We start from the raw sequence: 22,461 nt of genomic DNA on the forward strand, positions 1-22,461 counted from the left end.
ACTGCTTTCAGTGTTCCAAATGAGTTCTACTTTTATTGGGAGAAAGAAATTAAATTTTAAAATGTTTTTTTTTTTCCTCTATTCAGGATAAATTGTAGGCAGGCAATTTCCAAAAGAGGTGGAAGAGATTTGATTTTAAAATTAATGAGAAGAATCTCAGACTTATTTTACTTTTTACTTAATCCTTGAAAATGCTTGCCAATATTTTTTTTCTTTTTCCTCCTTTTTTTTTTTCTTTTTTGCTTACTTGTAGTGAAAAAAAATTCAAGGAATCAAACAATGCTTATTTACTAGGTTATTACAAAGAGCACAGACGATGCGCTAACAAGTGTATTAGTCTATAGCAACCATTCAATTTTTTTTGTGGTCGGAAAGGTAAATGGTGCCAAATATTTTAAATGATTTGTTATGGGTTTTTGCTTTTTTTTCACATCACTGCTGTAATTTTCATTAATTAAGCCTGTATTGAATTTTTACTCTTATTGTTAAAGTGCATGGCAAAGCAATAGGTGCACTTTACTGAATGCCTTTCCAGCAATGTATCCTCACTTTCTCTTTCATAATGAAAGAAAGGTGTGGTAAAGCTGCTGGGGGTTTCTATTAAAGTGAACCCCTGCTGGGAACAGAGAAACATATCCATTACTTTCTTCCACTTTATAGCACTGGTGCTTGGGGATTGGCCATTCAGCCTAATGCGTTTGTAGCTTGAGCTATTGGGCTGTTCAACCAATAGACTTTTTTTTTTCCTTAGCAAGGTCTTTTAGCTGTTTAACTGCTTGTCGTCCAGGACAATTTTGACATATCTCACATACATGTAAAAAATCTTTTTTTTATTAAAAAAATACTTAGGATCCCCATACATTATATCTTTATTGGAAGTGAAGGCGTTAGAAAATAAAATGGTGGTTGTTGCAATTTTCTTTGTCACATAATATTCTCTGAGCAGTTTAAATAAACGCAATTTTTCGGGAAAAAATACACTTAAATACATTTTCGTGCACACTAACACAATTTTTTGGTAAAATATAACAAAAGATATTATGCCGAGTGAATAGATACCTAACATGTCATGCTTTGAAATTGCGCACAATCGTAGAATGGCAACAAACTTTGGCACATTAAATTATTCATAGGTGACATTTTAAAAACCTTTACCAGTTTATAGTTAAACAGGAGGTCTGGCACAAGAATTATTAATCTCACTCTAACATTTGCAGTGATTCCCTCCCATGTGAGATAAAAATACCTTTACATATGTGTGCAGGACCAACACGCACATTCACATTTGCACACAAGGGAATAAGGGTGTTTTTTTTATTATTGTTTTATTTTATTCAAATAGAAAATTGGGGTTTATTAGATGGATGCATAGCTGATAATGACTTTTTACAAGTATGCTTGGATCACTTTTACAGGACAGCTCATTGCCGGATGCAATTATGATGCAAGGATCATTACTGAAGCTGCAGTCAGAAAATGTTTAACTTAACGTGTAATAGGAGCCTAGAGCCCCATCTACTTGCTGGAATAAATACATATCTATTTGTGTTCAATTAACTGGGCTTGAAATAATAAACAAATATTTAAAAATTTTATTTTTTTAGGTAAAACTAAATACTATACATTTCCTTTACATTATTAAATTTTATTTTGGTTTGGATAATGTGGAGAAGGTTTAGAACTCTTGGCCAAGTTTTTTTTATTACTATTTGTGTCTTCCTGTCACAATGATCACCACACCCCCCATTTCTTGTATTGTCCTCACAGGCATATAAAAAGAAGGAACGTTTCCCTAATAGGGTCACAGACAGAAACAAAATCCAGACAGAAATTTGAACTTCTGACATAATTTTCTTTGGCTGAAGTTCTGTTTTAAAGCTGTATTCCAGAAATTCAGCCACTTTGTAAAAAATTAAGGCACACTATGAGTTAAGTCCAAACAGCTGCATGACATCTGCTGGGCTTATCCCTTTTATTTACATTTTGACAGGTTTATTGCTCTGCCGAGAGACACTCTGGGTATTTGAGAGGAGAGAAACACACAGAACAGCTATGCCTGCCCCTCCCTTCTGCTGCCCATTCACATACTACCAAGACTTTTGTGATTGGGCCCAAGGAGAAAAGGGGAGGGCAAAGCAGCTGCAGAGCTCAGAAGGATCAGTGCCTCTCTGCCGGAACTACAGCAATAGCTGTCTTCCGAGAGTATTATAGAGCTAAGCCGAGGCGGGGTCATTGCCCATTCAGGGAAAAATGACAGTGTTTTTGCAAAGTCCCCCCCAAACCTCAACACTCATCTTGCTAGTTCTCCCTCACTACTCCTGCTTACATCATTGGCAATGAAATCCTTGGTGTCAGACGGTGTCAAACAGTAAAGGGGGGCCTCTGCTGTCAGTGACACAGAAGTGCCTTCACTTTATCAAAAGCTACAAATAAACAGAGTGCATAGAACAGCTGTCACATGGACAGCAGAGCCACACTCTTACTCTAGGAGAGTTAATCTCCAAGTGTAGTCAGGCAGTGCTAAGTCATCATTGTGATTAGGGATGAGCTTCGTGTTCGAGTCGAACGTACGTTCGACTCGAACATTGGCTGTTCGTGCGTTCGGCGAATTCCAAACGTTTTGGCCGTTCGCGTCAAAATTCGAGTGACGCGCGCGCGGACCATAATGCACTGCGTTGGCGCAGTGCATTGCTGCCCGATGATTGGCCAAGCATGCACTGTGACTGTGATGCTTGGCCAATCGCAGCGCCGGCAGCGAGGAGAGCCATGATTGGCCACAGGCATCCTGCCTGTGGCCAATCATAGCTCAGGCTGTGTAGTGCACGCCCCACACTATATAAGGCCGCCTTTGAGGCGGCTTCGTGTAGTGTGTTACTTAGCATCTGAAGCAGTGGGTGTTCTGTGTACCTTCAACACAGTACACACCAATCGTTTTTGGCTGATTTCCTATCTTGCTGCTGTGTAGTGGTTTTTGTCTGTGCCCTGACTGCAGTATACACCACTATATTCACCTCACCTATATTGCTAGTGATCTAGCTTTAACCACTTAACAACTGCCCATTGCCGATTAACGGCTTCAGGGCGGTTGTTTAACTCTGAGAGGCCGTTAATTAACGGCCTCCCAGAATTCTGCTCTCGCGTGCCCCGAGGTGTGCGCACTCGAGAGCATCCGTGACCGCCGGGTCCACAGGACCCGGCGCATCACGGATCACGGTAAACGGCCGCTCATAGCGGCCGTTTACCACGTGATTGCTCCGTCAAATGACGGAGTGATCACTTGGAAACAAACCGGCGTCATGTTATGACGCCGGTTCCTCCCTCCCCTCTCTGTACCGATTGGTACAGCGGAGGGGAAAGAGATCGGTGTCAGCAGCGATGTGGGCTGCATCTGCAGTGCCCACATCGCTGCTCACCGAATTTAACCCCTCAATTCCCTGCCAATACTCTGCAATACCAGTGCATACTCTGCAGTACCCTGCCATTACTCTGCAGTACCCCGCCATTACTCTGCAGTACCCCGCCATTACTCTGCAGTGCAGTACCCTGCCATTACTCTGCAGTACCCTGCCATTACTCTGCAGTACCCCCCATTACTCTGCAGTAACCCCCATTACTCTGCAGTAACCCCCATTACTCTGCAGTACCCCCCAATACTCTGCAGTACCCCCAATACTCTGCAGTACCCTGCCATTACTCTGTAGTACCCCCCAATACTCTGCAGTACCCTGCTATTACTCTGTAGTACCCCGCCAATACCCCGCCAATACTCTGTAATACCCTGCCATAAATTGCCATACCCAGCCATACTCAGAGATACCCAGCCATACTCGGTGATACCCTGAAATACCCAGCCATAGACGCCCCCCACCCCTCACCGCCCTCCGGTGCTTCTACCAACTCGCCAGTACGATCAAAGCCAGAATCTTTTTTTTATTTTTTATTTCAGGCTTCCCAGCCTAGAGGTGAGATGTGGGGTCATATTGACCCCCCATATTTCACTGTAAAGAGGACCTGTCACCCCATATTCCTATTACAAGGGATGTTTACATTTCTTGTAATAGGAATAAAAGTGATCAAAAATATATTTTTGGGGAAAAAAATGTCAAACTAAAATAAATAAAGTAAAATGAACAATAAAAAAATAAAATAAAAATTAAAGCGCCCATGTCCCCATGTGCTCGCATGTGCCACACATGTGAGGTATCGCCGAGAATGTTAGAGCGAGAGCAATAATTCTAGTCCTAGACCTCCTCTGCAACTCAAAACATGTAACCAGTAAAAAAAAAATTAAAGCGTAGCCTATGGGGATTTTTTAAGTAGCGACGTTTGGCGCCATTCCACGGGCATGTGCAATTTTGAAGAGTGACATGTTTGATATCTATTTACTCAGCATAACTTCATCTTTCACTTTATGCAAACATTGGGCTAACAAGTGGTTAATAATAGAGCTTGCAGTCAGTAGTGTTAGGAGATAGTGCGTGCTGTCTGCGTGCTCTGTACCCAGTACATACCGCTGTAATATAGGGCAGGCCCCTACTTTCAAACATCCAACTTACAAACATCTCCTACTTGCAAACGCAAGGAGACAGCAGCAAGTGAGATGAAAAAAGATGGACGACAAAACAAATTATACAGGGCTGATAACCCTTCCCTATGTTTTCCAAAAAGCTTAAAGATAGTTTTTTTGACTGGAGCTACACTTTAAAAATGTACCGGTTGAAAATGACAAACAGATTCAACTTAACACAACAAACCTACACAGTCCCTGTCTTGTTTGCACCGCCTGTATACTGCTGTTCTGAGTATATAGGGCCTGGGGGCCACACGCATTTCCTTTTTTTAATATGGGTACGGGGTTCCCCTTAATATGCGTACAAGACCCAAATAGGCTGGTAATGGGCAGGGAGGGCTACCCATGCCATGTTTCTCAATGATTTTCAACCATATTGCAGGAACCAGATATAACATTAAAACCGCAAGCAGTTTTAAATGGTGTTATTTCCGTTTAATGTCATTTTGTGCAGGGACTGTTCTAAACACGGGAAACACGTGGCACTTCACAGGCATACTACAGACACCCCCCAGGCACCATATTTAAAGGAATATTTCACTTTTTTTTTTTCACTTTAATCGTCATTAAAATCAGTGTTCCCGCCAAAACGGCAGTTTTTAAAACTTTTTTTTGCAGTGACCCATGTCCCCTAAGGCAGGAGGCAGGTCCCCAAACCCTTTTTAGGACACTATCTTGCATATTAGCCGTTAAAATTAGCACTTTCCAATTCGAACGTTCGAGTCCCATAGACTTCAATGGGGTTCTAACGTTCGTACCGAACGCGGGGGTCGTTCGCAAGTTCTGGTGCGAACCGAACCGGGGGGTGTTCGGCTCATCCCTAATTGTGATAAATCATTGCTGCCCTTCATTAAGATAATTGTCATTACTGAAACCTGGCTTCAGAAATCCAACTCCAATTTCACACTCATACTGTCTTCAGTGCCCTATTCCTCCAACCAAAAAACCCTTACCCATAGAAATCTTCACTATGTTAAGGCTTCTCTTCTCTACTCTGCTACTGACTGCCTCTACAACAAAATCTAACCACTGTCCTGCCCTGACTTGACCAGTTTTGTCTATAACAAATCACTCTCATTCTTCCTGGACACACTTGCTCCCCTCTCTACATACACAAAATGAGACCTTGACTGCCACGACCCTGGCAAAGGGAGGACATCATAAATCTCAAAAGATGTAGCCGTACTTTTGAGTGAATGTGGTGTAAAACGAAATCCTCGGAAGACTTCACCCTGTATAAATTGGCCCTCCTAGGATAATATTCCTCCTTTTGTGCTGTCAAAGAGTCTTATTTCTTCATTCTTGTTAATACCTTCTCATGCAATCCTCAATTCTTTTATTTAACTTTCTACTTTGTCTCTCATAGGCCCCACCAACTAACTTATTTTCTGGCCAGGTCATTACCAATTATTTGAAGACAAAAGATAGATACAATTTGTGATGAGATCTCCACTGTCCAGGCATCTTCCCTACTTATCATACCATGTCTTCCACCACATTCAATACTTTACTCTTTACCCTGGTACTACAGAGGAAGTCGCCCCCTGTTCCCTGAACCCTGTGTTCTCATAACTATCCTCTTGCTCTATATTACGCTCTCTAACTCACAGTTTTAATCTATTTCTCTCTCAGCATCTTTCTCTTCTATTTAAAGCATGCACTAGTCAACCCTTATGCTTGAAAAGTCTCACTGGACCCAGTCATAACAACTTAAGAACCATTTCCTTACTCCCATTTACCTCTAGACCTAGGGTATAAATGTCTGATATGTTACCTCACTGATAACAACCTTTCAAACTCCATTCTGGCTTTTGCCCACAAGATTCCACAGCAACCGCCTTACTAGAACCCACTACTAACTTCATAATTGATAAAAAAAGAATGGCTATTACTCCATATACCTTTCTGCTGACTTCTGTAAAATTGACCACCTGCTCCTTCCCAATTAAACATAACTCCTTTGGCCTCCGAGGCTATGCTTTTTCCTGCTTCTACCTATCTAAATGCTCCTTCAGTGCCTAAAACTTGTTTCCCTCATTTCCTCTTTCCATAGAGGTACCCCTAGGCTCTGTTCTAGGACCCCTTTTATTCTCTATCTACTCGTTTGGTCAGTTGATAACTTCCAATGGCTTCTGGTACTATCTCTATGGTGACCATGACCATATATTTGCTCTACTCCTCAAATCACCTTAGTCTCCCAGTCACAATTCACTATAAGATCACTATAAGATAAATTATAAGATACCTTTGTTCCTAGATGGCAGAACACATTTTGGCTATAATTATGTTAATTAAATTGTGGTCCCGTTTCCTTTGCTCATTATGAATAAATCCAAAAAACAACATCACAATATCCCTATGGCAATGTGCAAATGCACGCCTATACCACCACCCCCTCCCTTTAGAATGTAAGCTCTACGAGCAGGGCCCTCCTGTCCCTTCTGTATTGAACTGTACTTGTGCTGCCCCCCCCCCTACATTGTAAAGTGCTGCGTAAACTGTTGGTGCTAAATATACCGCGTGTAATAATAATATAATAGTATATGAATTATCCAAGCACCAAGAAACCGGACACTGAATATCTGGATCACAAGTCATTTCTTCACAGGGTACTTGACAGTAAATTAAATGATGGTCCATTTTCTAAAAAAACTGATTTGTCTGTTTATGACCAGATTAGAAAGATGTATTAAATGCAATTACATTTGCGAACTGCACACATTTTCTTCTTTTCCTAATAAAACAGTTTGTTAGAATAACCAATGTGGTCAACAGCCGTATTTTGGTCTGCATATTTTAAGACACTGCTGATCAAGTTGCCATTATCTAGGGCTTGTGAAGCATATCTCTGTTATGGTGGTTACATTAAGCTTAGGCACACTGGGTCTGCTTAGGAGGTATTTTGCATGTGTGCAGCAGATGCTAATGGTCTGATACAGCTGCCATGAAGGTATTGTGACATTAATAGCTTTGGAGACTCTGGCAAAGTTTTCTGACATGCTAATCGCAGTAGCTGAAGCTGCCTTCAGCTTTGTCTTAAAGGGTAACTATAATGATTTTTGAATATATATATTGTCTATAGAAACCTCATACTTATGGTAAGGGAGTGTGAGTTACTACTCTGATGGCATATTGCAGATTTGTAAATATCATTTTTTTTTTCCGCACAGCTATCAGATGAAATAGCTAAATATGATAAAAGGACATTGGAGCCTTGACCATTATAAATCAAATTAATATGTAGAGAACGACTATACATTCCCTTTTAAGCTCCTGGAAAAATCCTTTACTGTATCAACTGTAGATCTGGGGATGGAATATAATTGGAAGGATAGTTACTTTACAGGAACTGATATAGTAGGCATTTTAATAGTATGCAGATATAAAGAAAATACAGTTTGTTTCTAAGAATCTGGAAAAGTTCTACTGTCAAGTAATATTTTTCTTTTTATTTCGTTCATAGCTGCCAATAAGGACAAGCTGGAAAAAAGGACAGGACTTAAAATTCTGCAGACAGGAGTTGCAGAGGTACGATCTCATGTTGTATAACTTTCTTACACTCTGCTTGCTATATACAAGAGAGAATAATATACTGCTTTTAAAGTGTATCTGTTGCTCATACTTAATGGGGAAAAAAAAGTCTTTGTTGAACTGAAGAAATAGTGGGCCACTCATTCTGTCCATTGACCTGGGCTCCCAGGGACTGTTGCACAAGTTATTATATTCTCCAAGGCAGAGAACAAAGAAAAGAAGATACATGACTGACCAGTATGGTCTCTAGGTGGTAGAGGTCAACTTAACTTGAGGCACTATAAACAGTTTGGAGTTTATGTGATAATCTTTATTGGTTAACTTAAATTATTAAAGTGGCTGGTGTTCAAAATAACTTAGATTCCAAATTCTGTGCAATAATCAATGGTTAACATGGTACAATACTCTACTAAAGCACAGGATATAAGAAACCCGTTTATCTATTTATGACTTCGTGGGTAAAGGCTTGTCAAATCAGAATAGCATACATAGATTTTTTTTATATCTTACGCCTCAAATACATTTGACCTTTAGCATTTGGAGACTTTTCTGAGCTCTACTTGTCTAATTATTTTGTTGCTTAGACCGGGGATCTGGAAAATGTTTTTTGTTAATTTGTTAAGAATCAGTTTTATCACAGAATTTTTGACATTTGCCCTGCCTGTCATATACTATTGTCTAGTTTCTGCGTTATCCTCCTGAAATGCTTTTTTTGTATGGTCTGCACACTTGTCTACCTTCTTATGCCTGTGTTAGGCTGGAGGTTCTATATGTACCAGTGTTTCTTGACTTTACATCTGTTTGAGCAGAAGCTCCAATTCTCCCATGGCACTAGCTAATCTCCAAATAACAGGTCACATTCTAGTCCTCAAATCCATTCAGTTTTACAGTGAATTGTATAGCTACACTGTGACTGCGGTGTGGCCCAAGAGTCAAAGAGTAACTTCTATTATGAAAGGATTGAATATGATACTCAGTTTCTAGGACAGGAATTGACAAAGCCTTTTGAATTGACAGAATTATCTGCTATAACACCAGATTATTACATTGTTATTACTATTTATATTATTAGTCCATGCACCTGATAAAACAATTGAATGCTTCTTCTAGGGTTGAAGAATCATGCATACACCATAGGGTCAGTTTGGTTAGAAGTAAGATGACCTACCCATATGCTTATCAATAGATTGCAGCTGTAGCTTATAAAGTTTCTAACCCTGCTCGAATCTGTACAAAAGATAAAAACGGTCTTGACTGGAACTGGGCTTTAACAATAGGCGTGCTCAGGGGGTGTGCCAGGGCACACCCTAATCACCATGTGCGGTGCCGAATCCCCCTACTGTCCAGGATTCACCCACTTTGTTGCCTCTCCCACTCAGCAGTGGTGCTACTGCGGGGTATGTTTCAGGATGGAGAGTGGTGGAAGGGGGCTAGTAAATATGTAAATTACCAGTCCCTTTCATATCTAAATGAACACAGTGAGAACGCTCGCTCGCTGTGTCCATTCAAGACTGAAGCATAGTAAACTATGTTTACTTTGCTTCCGTTTGTGAATAACCAGGAAGCCACTCAGCACAGAGCACTTCCCATTCAATCACTGCCCGTGCAGCTGAGACTGTAGAGAACAGCATGTGTGTTTAAGCTTTGGGGTGCAAACCCTAATGCAATAGGCTAGGCTGTGCACACCTATGGCTTTAACATATGTGAACCCCCCCCCCTTATTGATCTACGATATTATTATTGGTAATTATTTTTGCAGGAAAATTCAATCCAGCAATCACCAATCTGTGCAGCTCTGAACCCCTGGACTTTGTATGTTTCTCTACATTTGTGTGGGTTTTCTTCAGGTTCTCTGGTTTGTTTTCCACAAAAAATGTACTTGGTAGATCAAAACTCACCTCCAGGCACACGCAAATTTATATACAAATGGAGTAAATCTCTTACCATTTAAGTGTCATTAGATTGCTCAAGACATTTTTTTTTTGCTTGCTTTGCGTACAAGATGACCAGTCTTCTCAATGCCCTCTTGTTTTTTCTATTCAGGCTGTGCTAATGTAAAGACCTCAGCACCGCCTGTATCTGTGATTGTGTATATTAAAATAAACTCTGCTTGTGCCCACCTTTACCCAGCTCCTACTACAGCCACCCCTTTCTGCTGATCTCTTTAAATGTCATTCCTCACTTTGACCGATCTTTGAAGAGGACACATGGGAAAAAGAGTTCTGCAGTGCGCCCTACATACAAAAAATGACATGAGAGAGTTGCAGAACCCTCCTCCCGACAACCTGTATTTGAAGCATTTTTGGCCAGTGACTAACGTTGTCACTGGCCATCAAAAATGAACATCAAACGGCTTTTAAACAAGGTAGGGAAGAATCTTTGTGCAGACCACACTATAGAAATGGCGCAAGGGCGGGGAGCAAGAAAAGATTGAGACTGGAGATGAATTTTAACTAGCACTTCACTAAATTGGCTTTAGTGTATAGTAGGGAGTGGGACATTAGACTATGAGTTCCATTGTGGGAAAGAAATTACGTGAGCAGGTTTGTGTACATTGTAAAGCTCCCTGTGATATGCCAGCATTATATAAATATGGCAAATCAAATAAATATTAAAATATATTGCATTTGTTAATTTGCAAGATTTGTCAAACACATTCTAATCTCTACAGAGCAGTTTCTTATAAAATGTCCACAAATTAGTTTCCAGCCCATCTTAAATTGTTGCAGCCAAAAAAGAAAATATTTTATTCCTCGTTAACACATGAATAAGCAGATACAGTCAGTCTCTAGCAAACAATAACAGGATTATCTTGAGAACTGTCACTTTACTGGAAAACACAGCGCTACCCAAATTTTCATAAAAACACAAAACAGTGGATAGAATTCAAGATCAAGAGTGTGAGGGCGAAGGGAAATCTGCATTTGTGGTAATAAATATTCAAATTTGTCTGCTCAGGAGATTGAAATCTAATCAAGGGTCTATTGATGCACTCACTAGCCTGCCTCTCTCCTTTTTTTTTTTTTTTTTTTTTTTTTTTAAGCAAGGCGTTTCATCTAAATTGGGTTTGATATGGAAATTTCTCTCTCTCTCTCTCCAAGCCCTTCTGGCCACGAGCATGGTGGGGTACCAGCAGAGGTATCCAGGACATCAGATGCTGCTATTGGTCGCTTCTGTTATAAATGGAATAAAAGCCAAAACAAAAGGAGAAAATCACAAATAGCTGCTCGATGGTCAGAACTGCAATTAACTCTTCCAGTGCTCTTTAAGGCAGGAAGATGTACTGATGTACTGATCGTTTTTTGCCTTTTTTTTTAAAACCTATTTTGTAACTTTATAAAGATGTCTTCAAATAAAAAGAAAAGTCTTTGAACTTGAGAAAAATAAAAAATAATAATCATTTAATCTGCTTATATGTATACATTAGAACATTCTCAAAGTGAAACGAAACCGGAAAAAAGTCATTATGAATTATAAATTCTTTATTGCGGAAGAGACATGCCATGTCTCCTCTGTAATAAAACAAACTTACCTCTGCCTGCTCACACTCCTCTTTAGAATGTACACTGAGCGCCACATAAACAAATCAGTGTACATTCCTGGCACACCTTAGTGGTAGAACAAATTAACTCCCACGTGTATGTGTGAGCCCTTGTACACACGGTCGGAGATTCCGACGGAATGTGTCCTATCGGACCGTTTTGTCGGATAATCCGACTGTGTGTGGTCTCCATCGGATTGTTTCCGTCTGAGTATCCGACGGACCAAGTTTTCCAACTTTTCCATAAAATTTTCCGACAAAATGCTCCGATCGGACATACTCCGATCATGTGTAGCCTACTCCGACGGACAAAGTGCCACGCATGCTCAGATCAAATTCCTAGACCATAGCTATTGGCTACTAGCCTGAACGTAGTCCCGTCATAACGAGATAACGTCATCACGTTATGTACAATCGGATTTTCCGACAACTTTGTCCGACCGTGTGTATGCAACAGTTTCGCACAAAATCCGTCGGACAAAATCCGTCAGACAAAATCCAATGGATTTGGTTGTCAGAATGTCCGACCGTGTGTACAAGGGTTTAGAGTTATGTCATTCTGGCCTGGCCAGTCAAAATACTTGAAGATCCTGTACCTCATAGAAGACTAAAAAAATGGCAGCACTAGTGAGGGAGCAAGGGTGGTGAGATTAGCTCCGCTCTAAACAAATTTTTGAATTTTGATGTTTTAAGTACCTTCATTTCTCTTTATATGAATTTCCTGCAATTCGTTGCATAGAGGGGAAAGTAGATGCGTGAATGAATCAGGCTGTGCAGTACTACATAGTGCTGCTAGTCTAATCCCGTGTACACACAGTCTGACTTTCCGGCAGACGGAATCATTTAATCGGATAGTCCAATCGTGTGTGGGCTTCAGCAGACTTTTTTTTTTCGAAAATTCTGATGGACCTAGAAATAGAACATGTTTTAAATTTTTCCAACGGAATCAATTCCAATCAGGAAAACTGTTCATCTGTATGCTGTTCCGATGGACCAAAAACGACGCAAGGGCAGATATTGGCTACTGGCTATTGAACTTCCCTTTTCTAGTCCTGTCGTATGTGTTGTACGTCACCGCGTTCGAAGCGATCGGACTTTGGTGTGATCGGGTGTAGGCAAGTTCATTTCAGTGGAACTCCGTTGGAAAAAAACTTCAGAGTTTATTCTGATGGAAAAGCCGGTCGTGTGTATGCAGCATAACAGTGGGAACTTGATGACAGGAGGAAAAAATCAGCATGTACAGGGGTGATCTCATCAAGCAGAAAGCTGTTTTTTGGTGACCAAACTATTGCTTACTACTACACGCCTGTCAAATCTGAAAATTAAACGTTGCGATACACACAGCATAACCTACCAGCTTCATAGTTTTTCAGTAAAAGAGAAGTATGTTTTTTTTGTTTTCTTTAGACCCATACTTATCTAGGTGGATGCAGCATTGGCGCCTCAAACACTAATGCCCCGTACACACGATTGGACTTTCTGACAACCAAAGAGTGGATTTTTGTTTGAAGGATGTTGGCTCCAACTTGTCTTGCACACACACGGTCACACAAATGTCCAAAATTAGGAATGTAGTGACGTACAAGACGCACGTGATATCTCCATTACAAACACTAGTTTTACAATACCGAGTGCTTCTGGCTTGTACTTGATTCCGAGCATGCGTGGTCTTTTGTGCGACGGACTTGTGTACACATGATCGGAAAGTCCAACAACAAACAAATTTGTTGGTGGGAAAATTTGAGAACCTGCTAGCCAACATTTGTTGGCGAAAAGTCCGACAACCAATGTTTGATGGAGCATACACAGGGTCAGACTTTCCACCAGCAAGCTCACATCCAACATTTGTTGTCAGAAAATCTGAACGTGTGTACGCGGCATTAGAACCGAGCGATCAACCACTGCCGATTGCTCGGTTCTCACAGCTCTGTGAGCAGAAAGTTGCTGAATGTCAGTCACTGGGGTGAGATATGCCTTGTGTCAATGCAGTCTTGATTAAGAAAGAAGATTTTTTTGTGGATATGGTGATATATAGGGTTCGTCCATCAGTGGCTATTTGTGTCCACATGGATGAGTGTACCTGTATCGCATATCTGAGAGATAGACATGACCTTACAGTCATATCTATGGTCATACACATACCTTTTTAGGATTTACAATAAAAGTTTTAGACAAGTGTTATTTGGTGCGCAGGGCAGCACATCCTCGTCTAGTTTTATTTGATCGTTGCCACAATGAATGTCTTTAATAACACAGGCGTTTGTATCTTTGAATGTCAGTCACTGGCTCTTTGCTCAGCCCCCCCACTTACTGGAGTGCTGAGCTGAGGGGGGGCGGCTGGCTCAGGCTCTCAGCGGCACCCTGAGAAGCTGAGCTGGGTGCCGGTCCAGGGATCTGGTGGTGGTGATGGTGACTGTGCATGGACCAACGCTGTGGCATCAGCAGAGAGCGGACTTCAGCCCGCTCTCTTCTGAAAACGGGTCACAGGAGTGAAAAACAAACTGCACTCCTGTGATCCACAGGAGAAGAACAGCCAAACGAGCTTTGGCTGTACATCTCCTTTAAGGCATTGCCAAACTGCATCGGTCCACCACACTCACTTTCTTTTTGGTACCAGATGATCTTAGACCTTGCATTCTTGTGAAGTTGTAACACATGATGCAAGCTACTTGCTACCTCTCATCCATAAAATGCCTGATGTAAAAATAGCAATAGAGGTTTTCAATAGTCACTATTTCCTTTTTGTAAGTTCTGCACTCTAGCATAGCTGCAGCATCTGGTAGATAGCACTAATCGGTCACTGATTGATTTCACTTGCTACCTGGAATGGCTATTTAACAGTAGTGAAGAAGGTGATATTGTATAGCCTGCTATGCAGTCTGGCAGAAGAGCCTGGATCACAAGACTGGCCAAACAAAATTACTAATCTTTTGGCTTCTAAGTAATTTCACATATACATATTTTAAATGTGAATTTAGCTGTTTGCTTGCAGTGCAGTTTAAAAGTTCGATTTCACCTTCACTTATAATGTTTGTTGTACATTCTTTCTCTGCTGTATCTTTCTTCATGTTTTCATTATTCTTTGTTTTGCTTTGTTTTTTTTGTTTCACTTCTTACCTCATTTTACTGTTTTTCTAGCTCTAATGGGGTTGATTTACTAAAAGGGTAGATATTGTTTACCTAGCGAAATGTGTATTATAGAATTAGGTGATGCTTTCCTCTCTTCATTATACTATTCTGTATGTACAGAACTACCCACAGTTTACGACCCATTCATAAAATGTGGGCCATGTTGTGTAGGCTCCATTGCTCAATGGAGTGCTGTGATTGGAGATGAGTTGGTCATAGGACTTTGACAGGTTACACGACAGGCTCTCCTGCTGGCATTTTTATTTTTTTTGCTCAATTTCCCTTTCAATTCTGTTGTGCAGGATTACCTCCGTAGTCCTGAAGTCAGCAAAGCACAATGATTATCTGTAAAATACACCGCTTTTTAAATGTCCTGCTAAGTGTACAAAATGCATCTGAGTTGTCAATGTTCCCTTATAAAAGTTTACTGAGCACTAGATAGAAGGCTTACTATGTTTTCCGTGCAGCTGTTACAAGAGTGTGCAGAAAGCTACGGATCTGGCTTAGAGCTTGCTACCTGCTGACTGCAAGTGGTAATTATATATTTGTATGGAATATTTATTCTTTGTAAGCACAATTTTCTAGCTCAATTTTGTACCTCTGGATAGTGTTAATAGGAAAGTGCTATGGAAATTGTTGGTGCTATACAAATCCTGTATAATAATAATAAATTGGTCAATGGTATTAATCCTGCTATATCTTCAATTGGACATGGCATGTGAAATGGCCATTCAGAGACTAGCTTCCAGAGGATGTGAGCTGCTGATAGAGACAATCAGTATTTTTTTTTAATTACAGCTGTGGTATCCTTAGCTTTCCATAATTAAAGCTGATCTCTGGGTAAATCAAAAAAATGCAAAAATGCAGCTGTGTATTCATTAGTATATATTTTTTTGGAATTCAAACAGTATAAGTACATGAATTTAACTTAATATGAGCCTGAGCCTCCTGCAGTACCTGTATAGTCAAGCTCAGAGAGGGGAGGGAGAAGCAGCCAACAGTATTGCAGTACAAGGAGCATGCTGATAGGAGAGATTAGAATGACAGTGAGTTGAGCTTATCAATGTGCTGCTTCTTCTTTCGCTGTCTAGTCACAGGGTGGGAAAGAGACTAGTTAAAATGAAACTGCAGGCAATGAAGCTAAGTCTTAAGCCCGGATAAGGCTTCCTTCAACAGACTAAGATATAAATACAATTTAGTCTGTTGATTTCTGTACAGGGCTCCTCATTTACCTTTCCCAGTTTACTTGCTCATTGTATTTCCTCTCCCATGTGACCTCTTCCCTAACTTTTTTTATTAAGATCAATAACACAACTATTGGGATTCCTTCCAAGTGCCCCTTCCCGTCCCTTCCATGCCTACCCCTTCCTCTCTCACCATCCTCAATCTATTTTTCTCTGCACTGTTTTTGTCCCATCTTCCCCTTGTTGGGGTTATGGTTACATCATACTTTTTTGATAGCTTCTTCTTATTTATTTTTTATTTTTTGCAAATACCTTTTATTAGCCTTTTTTAACTCTGTAAATTGTCCTATATCCTCTCTATATCTGAGCTGAGGGAGCCTTCTGACTTATGCAAGATACGTCAGAAGAGGAATCTCTTATATTCCTCCCTGTGGGCGTCAATGCAGTGTGTATGAGAGGATAGGAGAGAGGAAAGGAGAGGAGGGGGCGGAGAGGTGCGGAGAGGGGCATGGCTGGAAGTGTAGGAGATCTGCTTTCTCACTCCTGACTAGATGTTGACAGGAAGAGGGAGGGGAAGGAGGAGGAAGCTGAAAACAGGCAGAGAGGAGACATGCAGGACAGGAGTAGAATTTTTTTTTGGGGGTTAACAAATGCTTTAAGGTGACAGGGTTGTCAATTTTGTGTTTGATTATTTCATGCCATGTAACCTTTAGAATTGCTGATAACACATCGTATGCCTCTACATTCTATGCACCATGTAATGCTGAAAATTGTTAAATCAAGAATAAAAAATAAAAAAAGAATAATACAATTATCCTTTGCTTCCATTTTGCCAGGGTGCAAGATGAACTCCTGAACTCTAATCTCTCCTTTCAACCCCTCATTCCAACATTGTCTAAATCTTGACACCGTTACACGGTAATGTTTCCAAAATATGGCCCTTCTTAACCAATGACATCACCAAGCTGCTAAATAAATCAACTCCCTCCACTTTGGCTTATCTCTACCAAGTCTATCCCCTCTACAGTCTATCATAAATGCTTTGCCAGGCTCATTCACCTCACCAACCCATGCCTGCCAATCCCTCCACTGAATTCCGCTCACCTAACAACTAATTAAATTCAAAATACTAACAACAACATACAAAACCATTTACAATTCTGCCCCATGCTACATCATCAACCTTGTCTCTAAAATATCACCCAAACCATCGTCTCTGTTCCTCCCAGGAACTCATGCTCTCTAGCTCTCATCCTCTCCTCCCTTCTCCAGAGCCTTTAGCATCATTTGAAACTCTCTTCCTTAAACTGTTCGACTCTCCTACTTTGTCCGCCTTCAGACGATCCCTGAAAACTCATCTCTTCAGGGAAGCCTCTCCTGCCTATACTTAGAAGCTTAACTTTTACTTTCTTCATCATCCCCATGCACTTATTTCCTGTTGTAGCGCTTGACCCTTCCTGTTAGATTGTAAGCTTTCACAAGTGGTGTCCTCCTAACCATCCTATCTTGAATTATATTGTACCAGTACTGTCTACCTTGTTTCCTGTTGGCGCTGTATGAGTGCTATATAATAATAATCTTCTAATACAGTTTTGAAGAGATTCAACAGCACAAGTCTTCTGATGTACTGCAAACCATCTCACTGAATCACTGCACAGCTCAATTTGCTTAGGTTACTTTTTTCTTAGATACATATTTATAACCTGTCCCCTTGGCAAAACTCCATGTTTATTATCATTTGTAAGTTATATATGGTAAATTTGTGAACCAGCTAATAAATACAAAACCCAAAGTCAATTATTAGTAAGTTGTAATACTCGCCACAAACAAAACTGGGTTTTATTCTTTCAACATGTTTTTATTTTAATATATTTAAGTTGGAAAGGGTCAGAATGTTATTTTAGTGTAGAGCCAAAATTAAAACAAAAAAATCTAATTGGCTACAGTAAGGCAGGGAATGAGCCACTATTTATTTATTTATGCATTTATTTTATTTTTTTTGCTCCCCAGTAGGGGAATCCCCAAACTCGATCCTTCTGTGACAACCAGAGTGCTGGACGTTCAGCTTCAATTTATTTATTTTTTTTGGAAAATTATTAACAATACAAACAGTAAGAACAAGGTATAACCTGGTAATAAATCTCACCAGGTCAGTGAGCCTAACTGACAAAATACCTAGATAGATAAAAGAAGAGACCTCCCTCTCTCCCCTTCCCAGTAGTGCAATATTCCATGAAGTGCATAAGAAAACGGAAAAGGACAATTAGCATTACATTCCGACAACCAAATCCATCGGATTTTGTCCGACGGATTTTGTCCGACGGATTTTGTCCGACGGATTTTGTCCGCTGGATTTTGTCCGACGGATTTTGTCCGAAACTGTTGCATACACACAGTCGGACAAAGTTGTCAGAAAATCCAATCGCACTTAACGTGATGACAGTATTTCGTTAGGACGGGACTACGTTCAGGCTAGTAGCCAATAGCTTTGGTCTAGGAATTTGATCTGAGCATGCGTGGCACTTTGTCCGATCGGAATTCTTTACACATGATCGGGTCATGTTGTCGGAAAATTTTATAGCCCAGCTGGAAAACTTGGTCCGCCGGATACTCCGACGGAAACAGTCCGATGGAGCCCACACACTGTCGGATTATCCGACAACACGGTCCTATCAGACATTGTCCATCGGAATGTCCGACCGTGTGTACAAGGGCTAACAGAGCTTTAACTTACATGAAATCAGTAAGGATCCCTGGGCCAAGGCTAGTAACTACAGTTCACATAGGAGAAAAAGACATCAGAGCTGTTACAGTAGCATCAAAGAAAGGATTCAGTCAAGGTTGGTAGCGGCTAAAAGCCAACACTGCCATACCTTTTTAGAATTATAACTTTTTTTAAAGCATTTTTAATATATACATAAGGAGAATCAACTAGGGGCCATTGATGCCATAATGCTGGTTTCTCCACACCCTAGTTGATTCTCCTTATATACAGAGAGAGCTTCTCCAGTAAAGTCAGTGACACCGACATTATGATGTCACTGGCCTCTTAGTGCTGTCTCCATAGAAACATATAAAACATGTACTTGGGGTTTAAACTCTGTCGTATTCCACCCAAGTTGCATAAATATTCTAATACCTAACGTCAACCATTTTTTTTTTGTTGTTTTATATTATGATAGGAAAGAGTAAATAAGAGTAGGAAAGAGTAACATTTTTTATCAGGTACTTATTTCTGCCTGTGACCTCATTAAGGAAATTTTCCCTTACTTCTTGTTCCTGTGACACCAATACAAAAAGGTGTGTGAAGTTGTCACCAGAATAGAAAAAGAAGAGACAGAAATAAGAACTTTGCAAAAGGTTAACTTGAGTACAATGGTATTTTTTGGACCCTTTGCAGAGGTTAGTCTATGTTTTCCTGTTCTCACAAAATGTGAAAGCAAATCTCCTCAATAAGGATACAATAGGCAATAAAAAAATAGGCAGGGGCTGTATTCTGACCACATTCTATCCAAAACAAAATAGTTGGGCTTTAAGCAACAGGTGCCTTGCTGAATAGTTCAGTATCTTAGCATAGCTTGGTTTGTATTATAATGATTTGGACTGGAACATCTATATCCACTTGCAGACCGGACCAATTTGCTGGTCAAAGACCAGACCCCTTTTTGCGATTTGGCACTGTGTCGCTTTAACTGACAATTGCGCGGTCGTGCGACGTGGCTCCCAAACAAAATTGACTTCCTTTTTTTCCCACAAATAGAGCTTTCTTTTGGTGGTATTTGATCACCCCTGCGGTTTTTATTTTTTGCGCTATAACCAAAAATAGAGCGACAATTTTGAAAAAAACACATTATTTTTTACTTTTTGTTATAATAAATATCCCCCAAAAATATATAAAAAAAAATTTTTTTCCCTCAGTTTAGGCCGATACGTATTCTTCTACATATTTTTGGTAAAAAAAATCGCAATAAGCGATTATTGATTGGTTTGCGCAAAAGTTATAGCGTTTATAAAATAGGGATAGTTTTATAGCATTTTTATTAATAATTTTTTTTTTTTTTTTTACTAGTAATGGCGGCGATCAGCGATTTTTATTGTGACTGCGACATTGTGGGGGACCCATCGGACATTTTTGACACATTTTTGGGACCATTGTCAGTTATACAGCAATCACTGCTATATAAATGCAGTGATTCCTGTGTAAATAACACTGGCAGTGAAAGGGTTAACCAGTGGGTGGCAGTGTAGGGGTTAAGTGTTCCTAGGGGTGTGTTACTAACTGTGGGGGGGTTGGGCTTTCATTTAGTGAACACTGATCTCTGCTCCAATCACATGGAGCAGAGATCAGCGTCACTAGTTGCTAGGCAGAATGGAGAAATGTTGTTTACACAGCATTTCCTCCATTTGGCCGCTCCGTGAGACGATCGCGGGGATGCCCGCGGCGATCGAGTCCGCGGGTCCCGCGACCGGACTCACGGGGGTCCCGAACAGCGCGGGAGCGTGCCGCCGGCGGCGCGCTCCCGATGGCAGGGCGGCATTGAATATTGGACGTACCTGTACGCCAATATGCCTGCCCGTGCCATTCTGTCGACGTACATCGTTGTGCGCTGGTCGGGAAGTGGATATGTATGGTCAGTCCCAGTTGCAGGTGGTAGAATTCCCAGTTTCCAGCCCCTTCAGACCAGGAAACTTTGCGTCATAGCACGTGCTTGAAGTGTAAATTGAGTGGACTGGAACACAATCAATGTAAAAAATGTAAGTTACATAATTGTTTTACAGCAAACAGAATCACAAGGCTCATTACATGTTGCAACACAGCTGAATCAAATGAAAGACACAACAAAGAACCACCACATGTATGGGATGCGGTAATACGATAGTGTAAACCATCCCATGGACATCGGACTTGACTGTACACTATGGTGGTTGGCTTTGTTCTCCTGCTGCAGTACAATATAAAAGATAAAATACAAAAAGGGACAAAACATTGTAAGACAGCAACATAAGCAGAGCTGGAAAATGCTGCTTGACATTTGTCTATAAATGACAGTAAATCTATTATCTCAGCTACAAAATACAGTATTGAGTGGAATAAATGACATGACTGTGTCAATGACACTTTTATTTGGGCATATTTAATAACAACTAGCTTCATGAGTATTTTCTCAGAAATAATATCTTTATCCTCTGTGTATCAGATTCTTTATATACTGTAATTTTACATACTGGTATGAGGCAGGATTTTGTCAGTCTATCTGTCTATAATATACCACAAAGTGCAGTGATGTACGATTATCATAGGAAGGGACGAGCTTTCAGAATAAAAGGGAAAGTATAGTGTAATATCTATGAGTGTTTACCTTAAAATATATGTAAACGAAAAATGTATTGTTCAGTATATTTAGCATACTGCCTCGCTATATAAAGTTTTTTATAAGCAAACAATTGTTTGGTGTATTTGTTGCAAAGTTCCAACATTTGGCAGTAACAACATTTTCTGGTGCAGGCTGACACTGCTCAACCACTGTCCGGCAAAAGGCAGTAACTTTGTCATCCCATAGTGTGAGCAGAAGAAGCTTGACAGCCAACAGAAGGAGTTGGCTGTTGGGCTGCCTAGCAGGTCTACAAAGGCATGGGCAGACCTGATAGGCAGCCCAATGGCCAACTGAAAGAGCTTTTTTCAAGCTACTGATAGTTTTGAGGAAGTGGTTTAAGCCCCGTACACATGGACAGAATGTCGGGAGACATTTGCCGGTTAAAAAATCTGTCTATCAAAAGCCAGCCAAACTTACCAACTAGCCAACACCAGGGAGCGCTGATTGGAGTGTTCTGGCGGGGGGCATCCCCTTGTCAGAACACAACAACTCAGTGGGGGAGATCGCTGCCATAACCACGCATGATTAGTACAATGTCTCTGACTGGAGCTGTCAGGTTTTTTCGTGCAACCCAGAAAAATTGTTAGTGTGTACCCGGCTTTAGAGTTGGTTAACATGCAACAGAAAGTGCAGTTGATGGCAGCATCTCCAGCTAAGAAACTTTTCAACAGATTCACAAAAACTGATTTATACAATGAGTCATGAGTCCAAACATACTAAATTTAGTCTTTACATATACTTTAAGAATAAAAATGTAATTTTGAACTGTAACCAGAAAATGATTAAAGCAAAAAATCTTCCAAATGGAACACTTGTTCATGTTACTACTGTCAAAGTGAGAACTTCTCCCATTGTGTACTGTGTCTTGAGATAGGAAGTCATCTCCCCAGTGGGACGTAGCAAAAAAGAAAACTTGTCAGGGATTTATTCATTCCCTGCTCTATACAAATTGAAAACATGGTTTTAGATTAAAATTTTCTGTGCTTCCAACACTATACTAAATATAAGCTTAGAGGATAAGTTCACTTTTTTACAAAAAAATAATAAATGCACATTTGATTGCAGGTAAAAAAAAAAGTTCATTTATATTTTGTTGTTGCAGGAGTCTGAAGCTTTGCACCAGCGTTCAGC

The 22,461-nt window shown here is 40.4% G+C and overlaps 1 protein-coding gene across 1 annotated transcript in view; it reads left to right on the forward strand.

The window, feature by feature from the left end:
- The window catches only part of PTPRN2 (protein tyrosine phosphatase receptor type N2), a 1,275,947-nt gene that overhangs the window by 828,155 nt on the left and 425,331 nt on the right, over positions 1-22,461 (forward strand). The window contains exon 12 of the mRNA XM_077491142.1: positions 8,034-8,098. Within this exon, the coding sequence (XP_077347268.1) occupies positions 8,034-8,098 (65 nt within the window). The remainder of the gene's footprint in view (positions 1-8,033; positions 8,099-22,461) is intronic.

Source organism: Lithobates pipiens, unplaced genomic scaffold (assembly GCF_037356315.1).
Source record: "Lithobates pipiens isolate NorthernLeopardFrog02 unplaced genomic scaffold, aLitPip1_a1.2 Scaffold_19, whole genome shotgun sequence".
NCBI lineage: Eukaryota > Metazoa > Chordata > Amphibia > Anura > Ranidae > Lithobates > Lithobates pipiens.